This window comes from Scomber scombrus, chromosome 18 (assembly GCF_963691925.1).
Source record: "Scomber scombrus chromosome 18, fScoSco1.1, whole genome shotgun sequence".
NCBI classification, from domain to species: domain Eukaryota; kingdom Metazoa; phylum Chordata; class Actinopteri; order Scombriformes; family Scombridae; genus Scomber; species Scomber scombrus.
In genome coordinates, this window is record NC_084987.1 from 6,292,011 (window position 1) to 6,311,734 (window position 19,724).

At 39.3% G+C, this 19,724-nt stretch overlaps 1 protein-coding gene and 1 non-coding gene across 2 annotated transcripts in view; both read right to left on the reverse strand.

Moving 5' to 3' along the window:
* kcnh6a (potassium voltage-gated channel, subfamily H (eag-related), member 6a) overlaps window positions 1-18,959 on the reverse strand; it is a 38,539-nt gene extending 19,580 nt beyond the window's left edge. The window contains exons 1-6 of the mRNA XM_062438307.1: window positions 18,884-18,959; window positions 14,461-14,691; window positions 11,846-11,995; window positions 11,317-11,420; window positions 9,366-9,675; window positions 5,683-5,885 (exon numbers count right to left, since the gene is read on the reverse strand). Of these exons, the coding sequence (XP_062294291.1) occupies window positions 5,683-5,885; window positions 9,366-9,675; window positions 11,317-11,420; window positions 11,846-11,995; window positions 14,461-14,691; window positions 18,884-18,959 (1,074 nt within the window). The remainder of the gene's footprint in view (window positions 1-5,682; window positions 5,886-9,365; window positions 9,676-11,316; window positions 11,421-11,845; window positions 11,996-14,460; window positions 14,692-18,883) is intronic.
* Window positions 12,038-12,109, reverse strand: trnac-gca (transfer RNA cysteine (anticodon GCA)). Its single transcript has one exon. It is a non-coding gene; the product is annotated as a tRNA-Cys (tRNA).
* Window positions 18,960-19,724: the final 765 nt, after the last annotated feature.

Consider the following 19,724-nt stretch of genomic DNA (forward strand, 5'->3'; position numbering starts at 1 on the left):
CACACACACACACACACACACACACAGTTTAATGCTTTAAAAAAGGGGAAAAAAGTCTGTTTTGCTACTTTAAAGTTAAATTACAAACAATATTGATTTAATTTATAGCCAACTAATTAAAGTTTAACGTGTTTTATGGGAAAACGTCTCTGCAGTTAAAACGAGCAACAACCACCATAAAATAAATACAATTACAGAAACTTAATTTAAAACTTAAAGATTTATTTTTGAGCTTTTTTGCCTCTATTTATATATTAACTAGCAGAGAAGCTGACAGGAAACGGAGAGAGAGAGAGGGGGATGACCTGCAGCATAGGTCCCTGGCCACATTTGAACCAGGGACACTGCTATTACGTGGCATGCGCTCAAATCACTTGACCACCAGGGCGCTCCTCAATGTTTTGCCTATTTGATTTTTGGGTGTTTAACTCTCAATGTGCATAAATAAAAAGGCTGTTTTAACCAAGGTATCTAACTATCCCATGGCTTATTTGCGGGTAAGCTTCCTTGTTTTCTTTGTGACATGTCTGACATCCGTATGCTGATTATAAAAACAGAGAAATGAGTAACGGCAGCTTGGAGAAATGCGGAGAAATTCATCACATTGACTTGGACTTTGAAAAGAGAGGTTCATATTTTCTATCAAACATAATTAAATATCTGAAAAAATGGCAGATTATTCCACTTGTTTGTTGTAGTTCAGCCTGTTTAAATACATTTCTAGAACCAGGAAATTATATCATGAAGTTTAGGAGATCAAAGAATTGCCAGTAATAGTTAATTCAATATAAAAAACTGCCATTTTAAACATGGGAAAATATTTTAGCCTCTTTACAAAAACAAGATTTATAGAGTCTGGACTGAACTGTTGCTACGATGGAAGAAACCCTGAGAAAGAGAGTATGTGGTCTATCAGCAGGGGGACACCAGGGACAAATAGACGTAATGACTACATTTAACCTTCCAACACAAACATAAGTAGTAAGACAAAGCCCAACGAGCAGCGGACAAACACTCTGCTTCAGTGCTACATGACGTCAGTGGAGTCAAGATAACAAGTCAAGCTCAGGAGGACTTCTGTTCTGTTCTTGTAGTTTTTCCCAGAAGCCACGTTGCTTCCACATCGTGCTCTGAGACACAGTCGGCTGTTGATATAACCCCCCAAAAAAAAACTCTTCCCCCTCCTGTGTGAAGAAACGCTATCTCAACTATCTCACCATCACAAAGAGAGCAGCATTTAATCCCAGCTCAGCCGCCAGGATAAAATCTTGGTATTGTACGATTATGCAAACCACCGATTTGTTGAATCTCTACGTTTCAATATGTTTAATATCAACATTTAAAGTGACGAAGTTCAGATGATATTTATATGAGCTGACTTTCTTCTAAGGTGGAAAGCTGGAAAAGCCGACAACCAATGATGACGGGATATTTGTTGTCTTAATTTTTTTTTTTTTAACCCAAACCAGGATCTTCCCCTAACACTAACCAATTGGTCAGGCATAGAAAAAAAACAGCCATAATTACTCAACTGATAATGGCCGACACTGAAACATAGAGATTAGACTTATCTATGGTTTGATGAAACGTATAATGCCAATATTTTATTCTGGTGACTGGGTTGTCAGTCATAAATTGTCTTAAATGTTTTTATGCCTCAGGGAGTGCTACCTAAATGTCATTATATTGTTGTCTGACCCTCAATAAAACGTCAATAGAGCTACTACGACTTCAAAATTTAGGACTAATTTGTAATAACAAGATGTACGATCAGAGGCTATGCAAGACTTTCTGAAACTACTGCATTTTGCAGGAATGCACGCAGTTACACACATTCACACCTGGAAGCTTCCCAGTATAACCACAGTCTGACCACTGAGCATCCACTGGAGCAACTGGAGGTTATGTGTCTTGCTTAGGGGCACCTCATTCACTTTACCATGTCAGATTTATTCTACCTTCTAAACATTTTCTTTTTTTATAATATAATATGTTTAGTAAGGGGTTTTTGTTTCTGCATTTAGATCTGGGACTACATCAAGATATATTTTAGGTTAAATAATTATATTGAATGTCTGATAGAAACTGTTATATTTGGAGAATACTTAAAGCCTTTCTAGAAAATATCAGGTATTTGTACAATAATTGTGTCAAGTTTCACAGAGTCATAGTCATTTAAAATTATAATGTTACTAAACATATAGATAATGTGCTACCACATTCTGCAGGATCCCTGTGAGAAAAATATTTTTGGGGCTCATATTTTTACATTATATGCCAGTTTGGGAAAGACTGAACGGCCTTTACTGAAAGAATAATCTTGAACTAAAGATCTGAAGAATAAAAAGGCCTTTTCCACGAAGCAGGATCACAGATTTTTGGACAAGTCTTTTAAATTATTCTAACATCCAGATTTGAAGTAATCCCATAATTCAGACAACCTGCTTATTGTAACACACCCACACAGTTAAAATCCCAAACCATCACACCAAGTTTGATTGAAATCTGCTAACAAGTCTGTCGAGACATCCTGCTAAATAACAAAGCCGAGCAGATGGCGAACGGATAAATGGGACCAAACACATGTTGGAAACAGAGTCGACCGACTGTTGTGGAAACCCCACAAATAAACTGGGTTAATGTGACGCACTGAGGAAGCCCCAAAGTGTCCGACTGCAACTCTGCCCTGAAACAAACAGGCCATGAAATGATGTGTTTGTGAGAGTCTGTTTGTGCAGATGTGTAAAGTGTGTAAACAAGTTCACTCAAATATTGTGCTTAAGGACAGAAGAAGTAGGATTATTATGAATATTGAAACATAGATTGCAAACTCAATGAGACTAGCTGATTAAATGAAGTTTAAATTAAAATATATATATACTAATACTAATGTCTGTGACTTTGCAGATTCAGATAATTAATGTAGCTTTAATTTTAATTAATTAAACTTTTCAAGAACTTAGAGACATGACTTTGATGGTTTCTATAAAATCTTCTCAAAGTGCAACAAATTATGTCTGAAAGCAGGAATTCCCCAAACTATTCATTATTTATTCCGATTAATGCCAGTTTTTGGGGATTTTTAAAATTGACCGGGGACAATCCTCACATGCTTTTTTTTTTAGACAATATTTTAGGGATTTTTTGCCCTTTTTTTGACTTATTTGACAGTTTCTGGCAAATAAGCTGACAGGTAAGAAGGGGAGAAAGAAATGGGAATTACATGCAAAAAATGCCATTTATCAGACTTGAACGGTAAACACTCAGCTACCTGAACTCTCCGTCAGTTTTACTTCTAACATCCTACTATAATTTTGGAAGAACGTTGCTATTTGGGGTATTTTTTTCTTTTTTGGAGGTAACATTTAAACTAATAGGTGCACAGAGACACCATGGTGTAATGACAGGTGGCTGATGGGTATTTTCTGCTGCTGGTGTCGTGGATGTCGCACCTCCAGGTGAGATTATTCTTTCACACTTTCACCCCTGTGACTTCAGATGTCTTTTAGCATCTTAAGTGGGACGGATACAAATAACCACTTATAGACATTTTTGCCTGAACTATCAGTGAGTGTGAAGACTTTGATTTGATGTAGCAGCGCTGAAGACTGAAGACTGTGATAATGAGCTGAACTTATCAAATAAACCTCTCCTGTCATCCTGTTTTCATCAAATAATTTCATCTTCATCTTTTCCAACATCTTATGATTGATAGAGTTTGTGTTCCAGATGAATAATGAGACAACTTCTGGAGTTATCACTACTCAGGCAGCGATGGCTGAGAGCTATCCTGTAAGGTCTCTGATCATTGGAGTAATTTGGGTGTCTTGCTCAAGGACACTTCAACACGTGGACGGACACGAGGAGCTGGAGATCGAATCGCTGACTTTGTTATTACTGGACTGCACACTGTACCTCTTTGGCCTCTTTGGCCTCTTTGGCTCACCTGCAAATCCTCAACTCACATTTTCTTAAAACATGCAAAAAAGATCTGCTGACAGGTTGAGAAGATTCGTCCCATTTCCAAGACGAATTAACATTCTTGACACTGGAGCAATGATCTGCTTTCAATAGAGTGTAAAGATTATAATTCACCACTGGCTCTGAGCAGGTAATAGGAAACGAGCGAATTATACAGGAAGTTACTGTTCCCAACTAAAGCTGCGACAATTACCTGCAATGATTGACGAAAAAGGAATTGGCAGCTATTTTGATAATAGATTTCATTTTGAGTTGAATTACCTTCTCTTCTCTAGTTCTAGCCTCTTAAATGTGAATATTTTCTGGTGTTTTCTGTCCTCTACGACTCTAAACTGAATATCTTTGGCCTGTGGACTGTCGGTCGGGATAAAACAAGACATTTCAGGTTGCATCTTGAGCTTTGGGAAACAGCCATCACAATTTTCTTACATTTTGTAGACCAAACAAGCATCAAGCATTCGAGAAAATGATCAACAGATTCATCGATAATTAAAATAATCATTAGTTGCAGCCTTGCTCTCAACCAAGAAACATAAATGTAATGCTTTGGAGGTCACTTTGGACCTTTGGGCTTCTGGCTATAGCCTTATGTGATAAATATGAGAGTGGTGTCTATCTTCTCTTCTAACTATCAGCAAGAAAGCAAAATAATCTTATCTCTCAAAATGTCTATAAAACTGTGACTCTTCCCCTTTTGCGGAGTGTGTTTTTGTTATTTTCAGCCTCCTTAATTTGAGTGATGTATGCATCTGTGTCTCTCTCTCTCTCTCTCTCTCTCTCTCTCTGCACTGCTGGATATCAGCGCACCTGCCTGTCATCAAATCCCCACCGCTCCTCTACAAGAACTCTGCACAGACAGCCAGTCCGTGCCGGATCGTTGTGCTGTTCAGGGTTTGTCGATGTGCCACGCGTCTATCTCTGACGCCAGTCAATTTGCCTACTTGCCCTGCCTGCCTACTTGCCCTGCCTGCCTGCCTGTCTGGTTGTTTGTTTGTCTGGCTGCCAGCCTGGCTTACACCTGTTCTCTCTGCCTCCATGATTACCTGCCTGCACGCCAGCCTCGTCTGCCTGCCAAACCCACCAGTGAGGTCATACTCCTCTGACAAATCTCCCGTCCCTCGGCCTAAACGCCATATAGCAACCATCTCTCATGTTCCTTTCTGTTTCTGTAATAAAAGACTTCATTACACCTTACCTGCTTGTCTGGTGTCTGTATTTGGATTCAGCTTTAATTTGTGACAAAAACTCAATATATTAGAATTAATTCATAATTTCTGCTTTTTCTTTACTCAAAAATGAGGTATCATTTAATTTAAATGAGGCCTATTGACCATAATTTCCACAAATAAGTGTAAAACCTGTGGTAGTAAGTTGGAATGAGGTTGGCTGAAAAGGTCTGACACAGAATTGGGTGATAATTTATACTTCTAACCTACAAACCTAATACTACCTAATACCTAGGAGGACAGAAGATGCATACAACGGTCGATGGGAAGACAACAGGAGAGTTAAGAAAATGTTGTCTTAAAGGCTTAATCTGACTTCTAATGACTTGTTCAGATAGATCTGAGGGTGTAAAATCAGGACCTCAGTATCTATGACCACTGAGCAAGAGTGAAGTGCAAAGAGAAACAGAACTGGCGGATTCATCAACTATTTTCTCTCTAGGATGACGAAGGATTACTCTTGTGTGTCTCTCACCTGCGTTACCTGAGTGACTTTCTCCGTGACGTTCTGGGTTCGGTCTTTAATCTTGCTGGGTGCGATGATTTCGATCTCGGTGGGCGAAGGAGGTCTCATCCGGTCCGAGCCGAAGCTGAGGGTAACCTGAGGGATGCGTCCGATGGTTCTGTGTCTCATCAGGTCCGAGTCAGACGTGGAGTTCAGAGTGCTGGGCTTCAAGTCTGCAGAACAGAGAGGAGAGGAGCGACAATTATCAGCAAATGTGACTTTAAAGCAGTTTACAGAAAACACAAATGAGATTGAAATCTGAAAATTTGAGAATAAATAGTTTGAAGGTAAAATTTGGACAAAATTAAAAAAAATACTACAAATGTTAACTGTTTTAGAGCTGAAACAATTAGTTGATTCATTTTCTAAGACTATTTTACTAATTGGTCAATTGTTTTAGTGGCAAAAATGCCAAAAATGTGCTGGTTCGGACTTCTCAAATGTGACGATTTAACACATTTCTTTGTCATAAATGGTAGTAAATGGATTATTTCAGGGGTTAAGACTGTTGAACGGACAAAAAAAAACCCCCATGAAGACATCTTTTTGGCCATTTTCTGACCTTTTATAGACAAAACAATTAATTAACCTTCCTGCTGCCTTCCCATCAACCAACGTTTGTCCTCACGGGTCAATTTTGACTGTTAATAAAACATAAAGTGTAGATTATCACCCAATTCTATATTAGACCTTTTTTTTTAGCCAACTTCATTCTAACTTTACACTTATTTTTTGGAAATTGTTTTCAATAAGCCTAATTTAACCCTCCTGTTGTCCTCGAGTCAAGGAAGGAAGGGAGGAAGAAGGAAGGAAAGGAGGGAGGAAGGAAGGAGGGAAGGAAAGAAGGAAGGGAGGAAGGAAAGGAAGGAAGGAAGGAGGTAGAAAAGAAGGAAAGAGGGAGGGAGGGAGAAAGGAAAAGAGGAAGGGAGGAAGGAAGGAAAGAAGGAAGGGAGGAAGGACAGAAGGAAGGAAGAAAGGGGGATGGAGGAAGGAAAGGAGGAAAGAGAGGGGAAGGATGGAGGAAAGAAGGAAGGAAGAAGGAAAGGAAGAAGGAATGAAAGGAGGGAGGAAGGAAGGAGGGAAGGAAAGAAGGAAGGGAGGAAGGAAAGGAAGGAAGGAAGGAGGTAGAAAAGAAGGAAGGAGGGAGGGAGGGAGAAAGGAAAAGAGGAAGGGAGGAAGGAAGGAAAGAAGGAAGGGAGGAAGGACAGAAGGAAGGAAGAAAGGGGGATGGAGGAAGGAAAGGAGGAAAGAGAGGGGAAGGAGAGAAGGAGGGAAGGGAGGAAAGAAGGAACAGTCAAAAGAGACAGGGTCAATTTGACCCGGGAGGACGACGAAATGAAATTTTTTAGTTTAAAAAAGCTGAAATTGTGATAATCCATCAACATAATTTTCCTCTGATTTAAAATTTAGTTAAAATAATTCATAATCTGATATATATCATGAAGTTTAGTCAGGATTCAGTTTTGAAACAAATACTTGAATGGCAGCACTTAATCACACCTGTTGTCCTCATTGGGTTTATTATAAAGCATAAAGCACAAATTATCACCCAATTCAATTTAAAGTAGTGATTTATTATTTATTATACTTGCAAAGAATGTAGTAAATTTGATTTTCAAGCGATTAGGTGAAATAAATCCATATTTCTGATAGAAAACCATTTTTTAAAAACCAACACGAGGGTTTAAGGAAACAATAAAAGACAAATTAATCAATAACATAAAAAGTTGTTAGTTGTAAATAGTTTCCTGCATCCATAATTTATTGTGCTCAACAGGGAGAAACTGGATAGATGATTGCATTTCCTCTCAGCTCCGAGGACACAGATGGACACACAAATATGTTGAAAATGAAACAAAATGTGACAGACGGAGAGAGTCCAGAGCAGAAGCGGTATGATTGGAATCTGAATTCGGCAAGAAAATATTGTTTCCTCACAAAATATTTCCCCCGAGAGAAGAAGAAGAAGAAGAAGAAGAGGAGGATGACGGGTTGTGCAGTGATGTGCAAGTTTTAACACAAATGGACAACAAACTCTCTCTCACACACACACACACACACACAGAAACACACACACACATACACACAGAGAGAGAGAGAAACCCGCACGCAGGCCAGTGAGGGATTGATTCGTGTGTCTCTGGTGGAACAACCATCAGGCGGCCGCACGTGCTCAGAGCGACGCTTTCCGTGTTATGGATGTCGCTGATCTGTGATCTCTCTTTCTGTCTTTCTGTTTCTTGTCTGACAAAAAAAAAAAGTAAAAGACTCTCTCTTTCACTGAACCGTGGTGAGAAATCTGTCTGGTGTTTTTTGTCGCTTGCAGAACATTTTCATCATATCTACTTTTTTATTTATTTGGTAATTTTTTCGTGATAAATACTTGTTACTGTTTTGCTGGCAGGAGTCCGTTAACATCATATGACCAGACAAATGAAATGTAGTTTTGGTAAACATTTCAACCACCGTTCTGCACACGCTATTTTAAACTGCAGGTTACCATAGCAACGATATTGATGCTTCATGTCATGAAGGTTCAGATCAATGATTTGCAATGATACGAATCGGGTCGGTTGCAGAGAGTCTGAAGTTGTTGCCTGAAGAGCAGTTTAAGAACATATAAGGAGTTAAGTTTGCTGATGTAAACAAACAAAATACCTTTTACTAATCAAATGGTGATAACATTTAATTTATACATAGAAAGTAACTTTTTTTTTATCTTGCTGTCTTCGCTGTTTATTAATAACTGTTAATGCAAACACTGTAATTAAGTCACTATCATCCATTTCTTTCTCTTTTTTTGCAAAGTAAACACAAACAGAAATCCAGCTAATCTAATTAATATCATTTATAAATTAAAACAATAGTGGGGTTTACTGGTGCGTCATTGCTATGGAAACAGTCATCTGTGTCTGTGTAGCTTTGTGTAACTACTGTGTGTAGTTTTGATGCGACCGGCTCAGTTTTACAACATTTATGATCAGATGTTTTTTGCAAACTGCATCCACTCACATAGTGAACATGAACTCACTTTAAACTCTCTACCTGGAGCAGGTTAAACTGGCAATAAATAACCTAAAAGTGACATTTAATATACCCTATGATTTTGGTATAATATGGTGTTATGATATAACCATGTTAATGCATTCTGAAGTGTCCTAATATAGAGAATAATAGACTCCAATAATGGGAAACCTCCCTGATGAAGCTGATTTTTGCTTGTTGGCAATGAAAAATTGTATGTGTTTATCTTTTTAACATGATTTTGAATACTACGATATATATATAAATATAGTAATGTATCAATATCAAGATAATGTTGTAATAATAATTCTGATATTAATTTTATCAGCCTCTAAAAAAATATCCTAATTTGCTTATTCTTTAAGAGCTATACATGAAACCAAAGCTATCTTGATTTAATCTGTGTTATAAAAAGACAATAACACAACATTTGATTCATCAGATGAAAGTAAAGATATTTTAGTTCCTCCAAAAGACAAATAAAACACTAATAACCTGATTCTACTACTAGTAATCTCATATCTAAACCTTAATTATCTTATCAAACTTCACTATATTGTATAGAAATGTAATTATTCTCTCTCATTTAAACCTTAGAGACATTGGCATCGTCCCACTCAGACACTCACTGCTGTTGGTTCGGGGTTCTCCGGGTCGACTGCTCCACTCGGCCCTCATCCCGTCCATGTCGTCCAGTGACGAGGCGCGTCGGAGGCTGCGGACGCTGTCCCGAGAACAAGCTCGAGGTATCGACCCCCGTGGGAAGGCGATGCTGGGGTCCAGCCGGTCCGTCAGCAGGGAGCGCCGCTTGGTGGAGGACTGAGCTGCAGGGGAGGGAGGATCCAGGTCCTGCTCTATCAGGGCCTCCGTCTCCGACTGCATGCAGCTCTCTTTGGACGGGATACGAAATTCTTTCAGCGGGAATTCTTCACTATTCGGCTGTCAGGGAAAGAGAGGGAAATGTGTGTATTAGGTTCACAAAAAAAAGAAAAAGAAAATCACATGCTATTAAACAGTTGAGAAAATAAGTCTGCAGCATACCACGTTGCGCCCGACACATAAGACGGACTTTGAGATTAAACCCATGGAAAGACGTTCTGGAGTCAAATGGAAGAGGCTTATTTTGGTTAATCAAGACCAATAGTGAGTCTGTATCAACTGGGAAAAGGGAGGTTCTGTTTGTTTATGGCTTCAGAGACCGAGGCATCGATTTATAGACTGTGTACACAAGTCTCAAATTACCACCACTGAAGTACTCATTCTGTGTATTTGCATTTTCACTTTATTTTATCTTATTTTATTGGGTTTTATTCCCAACTTTTGCTACATGTGTGTTTTTCTCTACATGCTCTTAAGTGGGTTTTAAGTCCATCTTATGCTACATGGGTGTTGGGGTCGGTGGTCGGAGCAAAAAAGACAGTGATGTGTGTTTTTTAACCTCCACAGAACCGGTCTGATTTTTTCCAGGGCAGCTCTGAGTTGCACCCACAGTGAGGTTAAACCTGTGGGATAACCCTGGGAACTCTGGGGTAAACTGGAAGAGGTTTATTTCGGTTAATCAAACTGGGGTTGAGTCTGTACTGTATCGTGGGAAAAGGGAGGTTCTGTTTGTTTATGGCTTCAGAAATTTGAGGCGTTGATTTCTAGATTGTGTACACAGGGCGAAATAGTCTCAAATTACCACCACTGAAGCACTCATTCACATTTTATTTCTATTTATGTCATTAAATGGGTTTAATTCTCCATCTTTATTATAACAATGTTGTCGTTTTGTACATGCTTCTTTGTCCTTTTCATGTGAAGTACTTAGAATATGTAATATCACTTTGAGCTGCATTTCTGATATGGAAGGTGCTATACAAATAAAGTTATTATTATCTTTATTATAAATCTTATTTCTTGTTCTTTCTCGTGTGTTTTTTTGTTTTGTTGATCTGCTTTCTAATATATTGTGTTTTGCACCTCAGGCCTGCCGTATTTATCAGCCTACACTAATAAAGTGAGCCTGCAACAGAGTGAAAAATGAGTCTCAATCTCAAAATCTGCAGGACTTGACTGAATATAGTCCCAGTTGTTAGGTATGGACACTGTCAGGAAACAGTTTCTCACAAGAAGAGATTCATCTCAACACGAGAGATGTCTAAACAGAAGTGAGCGAAGAGTCTGAGCAGAGAAATATCAACTCGACAATGGTTGATTTTTTTCTTCTTTTTCTTTTCTTTGGTGTCTTTTTTTTTTTTTTTTTTTTTTTTAGCAAAGCAATTAGTCACTGAGCTTCAAACAATTTTCTCTGCTACTTGAGGCAGCCAACATGTGAAACTGCACAGTGTATATTTAATGGGTGGAATTATTTACTGTCTATGAATAATCAGAGCCCTTTTTCTGTTTTGTGCTTCTCGTGAATGTGTGAAGAATAATTTTTATCAGTGTGGAATCAGTGTAATGTTGAGAAGTCAGTGTCACATGTCAGTAGATACCGCAGCTAAAAGCGAGGCATGCATGCACGCAAACACACTGGATTACATGATACGTGTGTGTGACTGTTTGTGTGTGTGTGTGAGTGTTTATGCATGCCCTCACCTGCAGGTAGTCCACTACCACTCCTTCAAACTGGTCTTTGGAAAGCGAAGGTGGTCGCTTGGGTCGCAGCTCCGGCAGCCTCATCTTCAGCCTACGATTCTGACCTGAGAGAGAAAATCATATGTAACTCATCATATGCAATTATATTCCCAAAAAAAGAGTTGTTTTTTATTTTTAATGCATCAATAAAAGTGTTTGTTTTTGTATGTAATGACGTTTTTTTGTGTCCATGTGGTTTAGTCAAATTTAAAGGAGTTCAAATGGACCCAGCATCAAATTTCTGCTTTTAATCCATTTTGAGAGAATATATTAGAGGATTATGGCAAAAATGTCTAAGTGGTGTAACCATAAAAAACTTTGTCCCAAACCACTGAAGCAAAATAGTTATAAATGAGTATTCATAATTCATATTTACACATTTGCAAAAAAATCATATGTGTCAGTTTATCTCAGCTACAGAGACTCAACTTCCCTAAAACTTGAATGTTTATATGTATGAATGGTAAAAGACAAATGTTAAGTGCTTTACAGTAAATCAATCCTTGGGTGACTCTCTGTCTGAGTCCAGACTTCTTGAGCGTCGGATCAATCAGCTCCTGGAAGTCGAGGATGAACATGATGACAATGCCTTCCTCGTTTTTGACAGGGACAATATCCACCAGGCAGTGTCGGCAGGTCCCTTAGGACAAAGAGAGGGAGAGGCAGGCATCAATAGGAAGGTAGGGGGCATCCGGATTTGAACCGGGGACCTCTTGATCTGCAGTCAAATGCTCTACCACTGAGCTATACCCCCACATGTTTTGGTAATGACTGCCATCTGATTTTCTCATTCATGCAGCTGTAATTTTAAACAACACACAGGACTGAGAGAGAGAGAGAGAGAGAGAGAGAGAGAGAGAGAGAGAGAGAGAGAGAGAGAGAGAGAGAGAGAGAGAGAGAGAGAGAGAGGAGAGAGGGATGCAATCAGTGAAGTCCAAAAATAGTCCAAAAATAGTCCAAAAATAGAAACGAGGGAGACAAACACACACACACACACACACACACACACACACACACACACACACACACACACACACACACACACACACACACACACACACACACACAGAAAGATATACATCCTCACACACACACACACACACTGACAGAGTGCCTGCATTCAGTCCCATTCACACACACACACACACACACACACACACACACACACACACACACACTGACAGAGTGCCTGCATTCAGTCCCATTCACACACACACACACACACACACACACACACACACGCACGCACGCACGCACGCACGCACGCACGCACACACACACACACACACACACACACACACACACACACACACACACACACATATGAGAGACATTCAATCTGGAGGTAAAGAAAGAGAAAAAAAATCTGCCTGTGAGAGCAGCCAGCTAGTTCTGAATCACATTGTATTCCACTTGTCCGCTTTTTTTTTTTTTTTTCCCTGCCTGTTCGGTCTGGGCGCACAGTAGGAAGCCAGACACAAAACAAATAGATGTTTAGTGGATTTGAGCTGGCACACCGATCGCATTTCCATGACAACGGCACTGTAGACTGCACGCCACATGCCCAAACAGCCAAAGTAACAATAGACACGTGTGTGTGTGTATGTGTGTGTGTGTGTGTGTGTGTGTGTATGTGTGTGTGTTTGTTTGTGTGTAAGAGGACGGTTAATGTATTTGTGTTTATGATCGTCCTGGGTCGTAGCGTGTTTGCTTTGGTCCATCATGTGAGACAGAAAAACAAAGTGAAGCAGGAGTTAGCCGGTCACAGGTGAAGGAGTGTGCGGAGCCGAGAGGGTCAAAGTAGAAATGCCACCGGATGAATTAAAAGTTTGAAGTTCTGGATGTCTGTGTTATTTCCCCATCTGTGATAATTATACTAAAAAAATCAATCCAAGTTTGCACACTAGACATAAATACAGGTTGAGGATGTGAACGGAAGGATCGATGTGGGGATTAAGGTTACAAAACACGCCAATACGACAGAGCAAAAGAGGCAAAACAAATGTGAATCGATGGGAACAGACTTTAAGAAGAAGATTAGGAATATGATGCTGAGTCTGTCTGACAGGATCGTTCTAGGGAGGTGACTCAGCGCCAGGAGGAACAACACAATGTGATTTTAAAGCCTCATTATAAACCCCTGATTTGCCCCAAGATGACTGATTTTCAAGATCACGGGGAGTTTGTAATGGTCTGCATGAAAGAAATCGGGCAAATCACCGTCAACGATCGCCACACAAGATGTGTTATAGTGTGAGATTTTTAGGGAGAGTTGTGTTTGTGTTTTTTTTTTATGTCTAGAAATGAAGAAAAACTGAATGTTATTCTGCAGTTTGAGCTAATTAACATCCCACTTTATAGAGACAGCTGGGATTTTAAAAGCCTTCTGGTTTTTTTCCTGCAATAATGAGGATTTGTCTTGTCGGTCAAATTAGTTGTGAGGCGACAATATTGTTTATATTATGATATTATGATGTGCACCTGGCAGATTCATGCTGAAAATACTGTGTTGAATGATTATTAGTCACTGAAATGATCCCAAATAAGATAATCCAGCAACGAAAATGTATCATTTAGTCATAATAAGTGAAAAATCTCTAATTTCTGTTACAGTCAAACATATTTTGAGGCTATTTCTGTTGATAACTGAGTATCCATCCACTAAAAACTTGGATTTAAAGCCAGGAATGCGACATTCTTGCAAGGCTAAAAACAATATTTTTTACTTTAGAGTCTACATACATCCTAATAAAATTTTCATAAACAAAAAATTAAGGTGATTATACATTTGTGCATATGTTGTTGGCATGCTATTAAGAGCAGTGACTGGTAAGATGTCTTTAAATGGCTAAAATGGGTGTAAATGGATGGCTGGATTAGTATCTGGTAAATCAGGAGATAGCCAAATACTGGAACATATGGATGATCTTAGTGTCTGTGTTCTCGTAGCTTTCAAGCTGAACATTAGCCAGAAGCTCGGTGGATTCCTACTCTGTAAATCTAGATGAACAGAAGGCCTCTATCCAGGGATCTGAGGCTTCAAGCAGTCTCACAGGGATTTTTTAATTTTCATCCTCACACCTCCTGCTGCTTCCTGTGCCTTACCTTCTTTAGCGTAGTAGTGGATCTCCACCTTGCGCTCCTCGGAGCCGAGCAGGGCCTGGGCCAGCTGGGCCAGGGCGCTCTTCATGGTGCCGGGTCCCACCAAGAACTGGCAGGTGCAGGGCTGCTGCATGATCTCCGCCCTGGTGAAACCAAACAGCTGACAGAAGCCTTCGTTGCAGAAGATGATGCCACAGCTCTTTATCTGGGCGTTGGCGATCAGGAACTTGCGATCTGGCGGGTAGAAGAAGAATTATGTGAGTTATGAAGAAAGTAGACAAGTCAGAAACTTAGTTATTAAAATTTAGGGGCTTATTGATTCATCTGCGGATTATTTTTCTTGATTAATTGATTAGTTGTTTGGTCCATAAAATGTCAGATTATGGTGAAAAATGTCTGATTGACAGTCTGCTACCCAAATATACTCAGTTAACTGTCACAGAGGACTAAAGAAATCAAGAAATAATCACATTTATGAGACTGGAACAGAAGAATTTTCTTGAAAATTACTCAGAGCGATCACTTGATTGTCAAATTAGTTGAAAATTAATTTAATAGACTGCAACTAATTGATTAATCAATTAATTGTTATAAATAATTACGTTCTTCCTTAAATTTTGAATATCAAACCAACACTGCAAGTTAAAACTCACTTAATTTGGAAAAGTAAAAAAATATTAAACTAACTATTACTCAAAAATGCTTCATTAAAATACCATAAAGATAAACAGTCTGGTTTTTGAGTAGTAACTGAGGAAATGATGAAACTGAGAGGACAGATAAAAAAATGTCAAGGCTGAATAACCAAAAACTGTAAAATATAGATAAACTGTAAACTGTATTGCAGATTATTTGATATTTAGCCTTTGGACAGTCTTAAATATGCAGCTTCAGAAGCTAACTACTGTTTCTTTTAGTCACAGTTTGATTTCCTCATTCATACAGGATATCAAAACATGAATCACTAAAACGTTTAAACTTGGGATATAATAAAACTAGTGGACTGAGAGCAGCTACAACATTAAAAAACTGTGTGTGAAACCATTTAGATCCAGTCATTGACTAAATTAAAGTTGTAAAACACTTCTTAATTCATGTTATCTGCTCCTTACATGCATGCACATCAAATTTTAGGGTACTTACAACACACTAATAATTACATTGTCTAGGACTTATTCAAATACGCTAAAATACAGGGTGCTAAAAATCCTCTGCATGGCTTTGTATAGATCTAATGATGTGCTATTATAAAAATGATCGACTCCAGCACATTTCCTCTTATTATGACCGTCTGGCTCTTATTCTTCCGTCACTCTACTCAACAATCAGCTGAAGTGGAACTAATGAAGTCCACCTTTTCATGGTGCTTAAGTTATTAGCGTCACAATTTCTCCCGAGAGACCGCGGAGGAGCAGCTGGCCACTTACAACATAAGAGCCTCTGTGGAGTCACACCTGCTCTCAGGTGACGTGTGGGTCTATCAATGACGTTTGAATGTTACACCAGTGTTTCCACTCTCTGAATATATATGGAAGTTATTAAGCCAGCCTTCATTTTAATGGATTTACCCCAAAACCAAAATGCTTTTTTTTATTAGTTTTTACTTGCAAACAGTGTATGCAGATGTTTAAAAGTGAACACATTGTCTATATATTTGTAGGTTCACAATTTTTCAACTGTCTTAAAACAACAGTCAAGAGTCCAAATTAACATTGAAACATATTTTTCTTGCTGTAATCATTCGTCCTGTTGCTTTAAGTGATGGAGGGACAAAATCCACAGTCCTCCTTCTGTGCAAAAATCTCACTTAAAGGTTTATTTGAAGCTAATATGAAGCTTCAGTCGTCCAAATGAGTCAAATCAAGTAGATATATTTCAACATTACAGTCTTTTTAGTACCAAAGTTCCTCTTTTTGTTACTATACTTCCACCACAGCTCAATGAGGAAACTCAAAGAGGGAATTTGATGCTAAAAAAGACTGTAAATGTGTCAGATATCCACTTTATTTGACTAACTCAGACACATAAAAGCTTCACATCAACTTTTAAATGCATTTCTGCACTAAATGACTGTAGGTGTGGATTATTTCCCCCCATCACATACATAGAAAGCACATTTGAAGAGGATCTTTTAAAAGTCAACGGGAGGAATGACTACAGGGAAAACCTCTTGACACTTACTGAATAAATTGTGCACCTTTCCTTTCATAGTAATTTTGATTTTTTTTAATGATTCTGTTTACTGGACTCTGAAGTGTCTTCCCACCGTGTCCAATTCCAATGTCAAACTTTCGACGTGGAGTATCTCAGAGTTACATACACTGCACTCAGAAAAATCCTTAATGCTAATCCTAAGCTCGTATACCATCCAGTTCCTGTTATTGATGATAGTAATGTAATGTACGCGCCGCCGCCAAAAACACTGTCCGCCACGAAAGTGAATTAGGACAGTTTTGTTCGAAGGCTGTTAATGGAGGAGTTCAGTGAGCTGAATGAAAAGTACATACATAACCTCTGACTGTCCCTTTTATTATCCTGTGGTGGAACTGGGTTAAACAGCTCTCCCTGTTTGCTGCCCACACACAGACGAGAGGAGAGGAGGGGACTCTTCTCCCTCCGTCCTCTCTTTAAAGTAAATGGGTGAGCTCCTCTGGTGGAAAGCACATCCTGTCCAAAGTCATTATCTGGGGCTCAAAGAGGGAACACTGATCGTCACCGCGTTGCTAAGCAGCAAACCGCTGTGGCACGTGCACTCACCTGGTCACGCACGTGCATGTGGCGTGCACACACACACACACACACACACACACCTAAAAAGATACAGTTGTGGTGTTACGTAATAGAGATTTCTCAAAGGAGATTCATACATTCAAGCATCATTGGCCCCCAGATGTAATCAGACTAAAACAGACTGAGAGTTGTCAGCAATCAAGTATTTCTCCGTGTTTGGTTCGCGGTATCTGATCAAGACAGCAAGGTTATTTTCAGCCTCACACATCCAGTCAACACGCTGTAAGGTACAAGTACTCTTAGGCAAAAGGAGGGGAGGGGGGCGGGGGGGGGGGGGGGGGGGGGCATACCGAGGAGAGAAAGGAGACTTTGCTTTTTTTTTTAAAACTACAAATGATGTTTATACAGGTGTGAATATCTGATGTGTGATGTGTAATGTGCAAAATTGAGCTTTTTTAGCAAAGATGAGAGATAAAAAATGAACCTTAGAAGTCATAAGAAGACACACAAGGCCTCAGTGGCTGCAGGAGATAGCAGATAGCAGATTTTGTGTGATCGTGGTCTCTCATCGCACATGTGAGGTAATGGAACATAATGTGCGTCAGGTAAGGGATCACAAACAAACAGACGTGCAGGTGTAATAACCTTCAAACATAAAAGAAGCAGATGGGGGGGGGGGGGATTAGGAGGAAGAGGAGGAGGAGGGGAGGGTGAGGAGGGCTGTCAACATCACCCACACTAATTTGATACGATATTTCAGCGTAACAAAGCCTGTCAGTCTGCCACCTGAAGAGGCTTTTGAACACAATAAATCCATCCAGACATAGATGGAAAATAAAGATTACAGGAGGCTGCTGTCGACTTACTTTCATAAGCAGAAATTACACTTTGGTTACAAATTAACAAGGTCTCTCTCCCACATTTAAGGCTGCAACTAACAATTACTTTCATTGTCGATTAATCTGATTATTATTTGTCCATCAATCAAATAGTTGTTGGTCCATAAAATGTCTGAAAATAATGAAAAATGACAATAACTATTTCCAAAATCCCAATATGATGTCCACACATATACTTTTTAAAAAATATAATCATTTACTATTATAAAATATTAAAAACAAAACAGAAATATTCACATTTGAGAAGCTGGAATGAAATAATTTGGACATTTTTATCTCAAAACTGACGATTAATGGATTATGAAAGTAGTTGGCGATTAATTTAATAGTTGGCAACTAATCGATTAATCGAATACTCGTTGCAGCTCTGCCCAAATATATATCTATCTATTTATAAGCACATCCAACCTTGTTTTAAGGGCTACATGAGGACAATGCTCTATTTTAACCAATGCAGCATATTAATGTCTAGTAGCCACAAGCAATCAATCACCCTGCTGCATGCATAGCTTATAAAGAATAAACCAAGTTGAAGTCATGCTGCACAGCTTATTTGCAGACCTGCTTGTTTTTGCAATTAAATGCATTTCACACATTAAAACATTATCAAAACGATGTTGGTGGTGAAGCTCAGCAGCTTAAAAGTGAAACAAATGAAGCCTATAGATAATATTTTAAGAGCACTATGTTGGAGGTGAACTGTTAAGGCTTTCCACACACGTCGACATCGCCAAAAAATGGTCAGAATAACTTAATAATAACTTCATTTAAAAACATTTTTTTAAATGTGCACTTACTTTGCTCGTCGAATTTCCTGATGATGGTGTCCAGGTAGGTGTTTTGGAGCGCAACATGACCGCGTCTCACAGGCATTTTGGTGCTGAGAGAAAAGACTTCTCCGACACATGAACCTTACTCTTTTCTTTAAAAAATAAAAAAATAAAAAATAAAATAAAATAATATAATAACTAGAGGGGAAAAATCAACAAAAAAGATTGAGCGAAAAACTGTGCCAAAGTGCCCCAAAAAAAAAGCAGGTTTTTGTTCCTCAGGCTGCAGCTGATGGTGAGAGATGAAGCGCTGAGACTGATGGAGAGGAGGAGAGGAGGAGGGCTGGTTGCCAGGGCGATAGCAGATGCAGGATGTGGCACAGTGATAATGTCAGAACACACACACACACACACGAGCGCGCACCACACACACACACGCGCGCACACACACACACACACACACACACAAAAAGTAGACTACGATATTGCAAAAGCCACGTGCAGCACTTAACCTTTAAAAAAAAAAAAAAAGAAGAAGAAAAGAAGATGAAGAAGAAGAAGAACAAGTAGTGAGGAGGAGTCTTCTGGTTGAAGTGAAGTGAATCGGCTTTAAAGGGGGAAAGAAGTTCGTGAAAAGGGAGAGAGCCGCAGAGAGGAGCAGGAGCCCTCAGTTTGGTTTATCCTCCCTCCGGTCTGGACACATAAAGACGGCGGAGAAGAAGCTCCTATGAGCCGGATTGCCTGGATCCACTCCCCCTTCCTCCACCTCTCCACCTCCTCCTCCTCCCCCACCGACCAGGAGCAGAGCCTGTCAAGTCAGACTGAGTTCAACCAGAACAAGAGCGGAAATCATCATTCATTTAACCTC